Source organism: Macrobrachium rosenbergii, chromosome 15 (assembly GCF_040412425.1).
Source record: "Macrobrachium rosenbergii isolate ZJJX-2024 chromosome 15, ASM4041242v1, whole genome shotgun sequence".
Lineage (NCBI taxonomy): Eukaryota > Metazoa > Arthropoda > Malacostraca > Decapoda > Palaemonidae > Macrobrachium > Macrobrachium rosenbergii.
In genome coordinates this window covers 32,729,249-32,735,825 of record NC_089755.1, presented here as the reverse complement: position 1 = coordinate 32,735,825, position 6,577 = coordinate 32,729,249, and the positions used below count along the sequence as shown (strand labels likewise).

The 6,577-nt window shown below is 39.9% G+C and overlaps 1 protein-coding gene across 1 annotated transcript; it reads right to left on the bottom strand.

Annotated features, from left to right (window-relative positions):
• Window positions 1-309: 309 nt before the first annotated feature.
• Window positions 310-5,554, bottom strand: LOC136846306 (melanoma-associated antigen E1-like). The gene is made up of 2 exons (XM_067117108.1): window positions 5,335-5,554; window positions 310-1,250 (listed from the first exon to the last, which is right to left on the bottom strand). Exons 1-2 carry the CDS (start codon window positions 5,552-5,554, stop codon window positions 310-312), a joined length of 1,161 nt encoding a protein of 386 aa, XP_066973209.1.
• Between the last annotated feature and the right edge of the window lie 1,023 nt (window positions 5,555-6,577).

The following is a 6,577-nucleotide window of genomic DNA, read 5'->3' as shown; positions in this document are numbered from 1 at the left end:
CGAATCTTAGGTCACTGTAAAACCTCAGATCTTCAAGTCTTCAGCTGTGAGCCTCTGTAAGGTGCTGGAGAATGCTCCCTTTGTTTCTGTGTACTGTTCACATCTCCAGAAGTTTTTTGTAGTGTAACCATCATCACATCTCCAGAGGTTTTCTGTAGTGTAACCATCATCACATCTCCAGAGGTTTTCTGTAGTGTAACCATCATCACATCTCCAGAGGTTTTCTGTAGTGTAACCATCATCACATCTCCAGAGGTTTTCTGTAGTGTAACCATGATCACAGGTTTTCCAGAGGGTTTCTCATCACAGTCACAGTGTAGTGTAACCATCATCACATCTCCAGAGGTTTTCTGTAGTGTAACCATCATCACATGTCCAGAGGTTTTCTGTAGTGTAACCATCATCACATGTCCAGAGGTTTTCTGTAGTGTAACCATCATCACATGTCCAGAGGTTTTCTGTAGTGTAACCATCATCACATGTCCAGAGGTTTTCTGTAGTGTAACCATCATCACATGTCCAGAGGTTTTCTGTAGTGTAACCATCATCACATGTCCAGAGGTTTTCTGTAGTGTAACCATCATCACATGTCCAGAGGTTTTCTGTAGTGTAACCATCATCACATGTCCAGAGGTTTTCTGTAGTGTAACCATCATCACATGTCCAGAGGTTTTCTGTAGTGTAACCATCATCACATGTCCAGAGGTTTTCTGTAGTGTAACCATCATCACATGTCCAGAGGTTTTCTGTAGTGTAACCATCATCACATGTCCAGAGGTTTTCTGTAGTGTAACCATCATCACATGTCCAGAGGTTTTCTGTAGTGTAACCATCATCACATGTCCAGAGGTTTTCTGTAGTGTAACCATCATCACATCTCCAGAGGTTTTCTGTAGTGTAACCATCATCACATGTCCAGAGGTTTTCTGTAGTGTAACCATCATCACATGTCCAGAGGTTTTCTGTAGTGTAACCATCATCACATGTCCAGAGGTTTTCTGTAGTGTAACCATCATCGCATGTCCAGAGGTTTTCTGTAGTGTAACCATCATCACATGTCCAGAGGTTTTCTGTAGTGTAACCATCATCACATGTCCAGAGGTTTTCTGTAGTGTAACCATCATCACATGTCCAGAGGTTGTCTGTAGTGTAACCATCATCACATGTCCAGAGGTTTTCTGTAGTGTAACCATCATCACATGTCCAGAGGTTTTCTGTAGTGTAACCATCATCACATGTCCAGAGGTTTTCTGTAGTGTAACCATCATCACATCTTCAGAGGGTTTCTGTAGTGTAACCATCATCACATCTCCAGAGGTTTTCTGTAGTGTAACCATCATAGATGGGTTTGGGGCCTGGGAGTTTCTCACACAATATGTATATTTGTACATGACGGGTCAAATATTTCTTGAAACTGCTTGAAGCAGTACTGCTCCTGATTATGAAGGATAACATTTGTTTTTGGGGTGGGGTAGGGAGTGAAAACTCTAAAAGACTTATTCACTGTCGCCGCAAGGAACAGCTCTTGCTATTGCTATTGGTACAGTTCTCCGTCTGATACGGGTGTACAGATGCACACTATATATATATATATATATATATATATTTTATATATATATATATATATATATATATATATATATATATAATAAATAGCAGCAGAGATGTTGGTAGCTCTGGGAGAATACATCATTGATATATTAATGGAAATAGTGGAAGGAATATATGAAGATGGAGAGCCTGCAACACAGATGTACAAATCAACATTTATCACAATGCCAAAAATACCAGGAGCACTTGAGTGCAATAGACACCGGACTATCAGTATCATGAGTCAGATCACAAAAATAATATTAAGGATTGTTTTGAACAGAATAAGAAATAAGATACTCCCAGAGATTGGCAATGAACAGTGTGGTTTTATGAGAGATGAAGGGACAAGAAATGCAATTTTTATTTTGAGAATGTTGATGGAGAGAGCAATAGAAGTGAAAAAAGATCTATATGTTTGTTTTGTTGACTATGAAAAGGCTTTTGATCGGGTTAGACATGTAGACCTTATAAGGATATTGGTACAGATAAATATCGATGGGAAAGATCTAAGATTGTTAAAGAATTTATATTGGAATCAAGAGGCATCAGTGAAAGTAGAAAATGACGAATCAGAGACTCGGCACATCAAGAGAGGTGTAAGACAGGGTTGTGTGTTATCACCTGATCTCTTCAATTTATATAGTGAAATGATAATGAGAGATCTCAGAGATATGGAAGGAATTAAGGTTGGAGGAGTCAATATTAATAATATCAGATATGCTGATGATACAGCACTTGTTGCAGACTCTCATGATAAACTTCAAGCTTTAGTCAGTACTTTACACGAGTCAAGCAGAGAAAGAGGTCTGTCAATAAATATTAAGAAAAGAGAAGTTATGGTTATCTCCAAAGATGAAATCCCCCCAAGAACAGATATAAGATTTAATGCTGAAACAGTTAAACAAACCGATAGTTTTAATTATTTAGGATGCACTGTCACAAGTGATGGAAAATGCGAAAAAGAGACCAGGAAGAGAATATCCATGGCAAAAGATGCATTTGGTAAGATAAAGAAATTAGTCACCAACTCAAAAATATCGATGAATCTTAGGAGGAGATTTGTGAAATGTTTTGTTTGGTCTGTATTGTTGTATGGCTGTGAAACTTGGACCTTGAGGAAGGCAGATGAGGAGAGGTTACAGGCTGCAGAAATGTGGTTTTGGAGAAGGATGCTGAAAATATCATGGACAGAAAGGAAAACTAATGAACAGGTATTAGAGAGAGTAGGCATTGAGAGAGAACTTTTGGCTTCAGTGAGAGGTAGACAAATGCGGTTTGTGGGTCACATAGTGAGAAGACAAGAACTAGAACATCTCTCTCACTGGTAAAATCAAAGGAAGGAGGCCGAGAGGAAGACCTAGACAAAAATATATGGATGGATTGGTGAGAATGACTGGAGGAAGAATGTCTGCAGCTCAGTTGCTGCAGAGAGCCGGAAGTAGAGAGGAGTGGCGAGACATGATTGCCGACGTCCTTGGGAATATGGCACCTGGATGATGATGATGATGATGATATAATAAAGATATATATGTAATTAAATATAAATATAATTATATATATATATATATATATATATATATATATATATATATATATATATATATATAATTATATATACCTACACACACATAACACCACCCACTAAAATTCATTATTACGAAGGTAAGAACTCAGATTGGTACAAAACTGAGGAGATTCAGTGAAGCCTGTCCAGTTTTCTCCCTATAAGGGATTCCCACCATAACTGGCTTTTGTATTCACAAGCACCTCCATTTGAAGGAATGGCCACTCTTTGGCGACTAGTCCGGTTGCATCGGCTTCATACCTTATTTGAGGAATAATTTGTTGATTAATGACGAATCCAGGTAAAAAAAGTCACGGGAAAAAGGTTACAAGATCAAAAGTCACAATAATCTTTCCCGAATAGTAACCCCCAAGGGTTTTAACCTGGTGTGTATCTACCTTTGCGACGTGTTTAGTACAAGTCCGTTGGGTTTTTTTTTTTACTTTGTATGTATCCATTTGTTGATTAATGACGTGTTTAGTAAAAAGTCACGTTGGAAATTTTTTTTTCAAACAAGGTATGTATCCACCTTTGCGGCATGTTTAGTATAAGCCCGTTGTTTTTTTTTTTTTTTTTTTTACCCTGTATGTATCCACCTTTACCACATGTTTAGTACAAGCCTGTTGGTTTTTTTTTTTTTTACCTTGTATGTATCCACCTTTGCGGCGTGTTTAGTACAAGCCCGTTGGGATTTTTTTTTTCAAACCGGTATGTATCCACCTTTGCGGCATGTTTAGTATAAGCCCGTTGGTTTTTTTTTTTTTACCCTGTATGTACCCACCTTTACCACATGTTTAGTACAAGCCCGTTGGGTTTTGTTTTTTTACCTGGTATGTATCCACCTTTGCGGCGTGTTTAGTACAAGCCTGTTGGGATTTTTTTTTTCAAAATGGTATGTATCCACCTTTGCAGCATGTTTAGTATAAGCCCGTTGGTTTTTTTTTTTACCCTGTATGTACCCACCTTCACCGCGTGTTTAGTACAAGCCGGTTGGGTTTAGTTTTTTTACCTGGTATGCATCCACCTTTGTGGCATGTTTAGTACAAGCCTGTTGGGTTTTGTTTTTTACCTTGTATGTATCCACCTTTCCGGCGTGTTTAGTACAAGCCCATTGGGTTTTGTTTTCTTTGCCTTGTATGTATCCACCTTTGCGGCGTGTTTAGTACAAGCCCGTTGGGTTTTTTTTTTTACCCTGTTTGTATCCACCTTTGCGGCGTGTTTAGTACAAGCCCGTTGGGTTTTGTATTTTTACATTGTATGTATCCACCTTTGCGGCGTGTTTAGTACAAGCCCGTTGGTTTTTTTTTTTACCTTGTTTGTATCCACCTTTGCGGCGTGATTAGTACTAGCTGGTTGGGTTTTGTTTTTTTACCTTGTATGTATCCACCTTTGTGGCGTGTTTAGTACAAGCCCTTTGGGTTTTGTTTTTTTACCTTGTATGTATCCACATTTGCAGCGTGTTTAGTACAAGCTGGTTGGGGTTTTTTTTGTACCTTGTATGTATCCACCTTTGCAGCGTGTTTAGTACAAGCCTGTTGGGTTTTTGTTTTTTTTACCCTGTATGTACCCACCTTTACAGCTTGTTTAGTACAAGCCCGTTGGGTTTTGTTTTTTTTACCTGGTATGTATCTACCTTTGCGGCGAGTTTAATACAAGCCCGTTGGGTTTTGTTTGTTTTTTTTTTTTTTTACCCTGTACGAGGTATGTTCAATAAGTAATGAGAAAATGTCAGGAGAGACACTATTTATTTTCATAAGCTTACACAACTTTGTCTCCTTCAAAACAATTGCCTCTCGCAGCTACACACTTCTTCATGCGTCTCTCCCAATCCTGGAAGACCTCCTCAAAGTCCTTTTTCAGTAGTCCCTTTAGGTAATTTTCCGATGCCTCTTTCAGCTCCTCTGTTGACTGGAATCTGGTTCCCCTGAGGCTGTCTTTCATGTGTGGGAACAGGAAGAAGTCGCAAGGGGCTAGGACAGGGCTGTAGGGTGGGTGTTGTACCACTTTCATTCCCCTGTCGGCCATCCAGGTGGTCACCAGCGTTGACTTGTGGCATGGGGCATTGTCCTGGTGGAACCACCACTGACCACTCCTCCACTGCTGAGGCCTCTTCTTCCTTATCTTCTCCCTGAACCTTTTCAGAACAGTAAGGTAATATTCCTTATTGACGGTTTGACCCTGAGGAACCAATTCAATGTGAATGAGCCCCTGGGAGTCAAAGAAAGGAATAACCATGGCCTTCTCTTGCGACCTGCTCGTCTTTGCCTTTTTGGGTCTGGGGGAGGTCGCATGCTTCCACTGAGAACTCTGACGTTTGCTCTCAGTGTCGTAGGTGAACACCCAACTCTCGCCGCAAGTCACTACTTTATTCAGGAAACATGAATCAGCCTCTATCATTTCGAGAATGTCAGTGTAACATTCCAACGAAACTGCCTCTGGTCGTCGGAGAGGATCTTTGGCACGAACTTGGCACAGACTTTGTGGAGCTTCAGATCTTCGGTCAGAACTGTCTCTACTGTGCCAATACTAATACCAACAGCTTCAGATAACATCCTCACAGATATTCGACGGTCTTGCATCACTAACCTTTGCACTTCCTCAATATTTTCCTCCTTGCGTGCACTTTTTGGTGCTCCAGATCTGGGTTCATCCTCAACCTGTTAATTTCTGTCAGAAAATCTGTTAAACCACCGGTAGAAACTTGCTTGGCTCATCTGTTCATCCCCATAGGCCTCCTTTAACATTCCATAAGCTTCTTGTTTGGTTTTCTTAAGTTTAACACAAAATTTGATGGCGTAACGTTACTCCATGTTTCCCTGCATTTTGACAAGTGTTCACAGATCGGCAAACCGGATCAGACTGGTTCCACCACGTTCACTGCTGCACTCAGACCTACAAATATAGAAAGTTGCCAGTGTGTCATTTTATAGAATATATGTATGTGTACTTCACCATGAAGTAGTATTTTGATCAAATCATATCTAGTGTCTTGCCTAACATTTTCTCATTACTTATTGAAAACATACCTCCTATGTGCCAACCTTTACGGCATGTTTAGTACAAGCTGGTTGGGTTTTGTTTTTTGTACCTTGTATGAATCCACCTTTGCGGCATGTTTAGTACAAGCCCGTTGGGTTTTTTTCCCTGTATGCATCCACCTTTATGGCGTGTTTAGTACAAGCCCGTTGGGTTTTGTTTTTTTACCTTGTATGTATCCACCTTTGCGGCGTGTTTAGTACAAACCCGTTGGGATTTTTTTTCAAACTGGTGTGTATCCACCTTTGTGGTGTGTTTAGTACAAGCCCGTTGGGTTTTATTTTTTCCCTGTATGTATCCACTTTACAGCGTGTTATTACAAGCCCATTGGTTTTTTTTTTTCTCTGTATGTATCCACCTTTGCGGCATGTTTAGTACAAACCT

Coding starts and splice junctions, on each gene's coding strand:
- LOC136846306 (XM_067117108.1), bottom strand. CDS start 5,554: ATGATAGAGGCTGATTCATGTTTCCTGAATAAAGTAGTGACTTGCGGC. Junction 1,251..5,334: donor CATTGAATTGGTTCCTCAGG/GTCAAACCGTCA, acceptor GTTACACTACAG/AAAACCTCTGGACATGTGAT.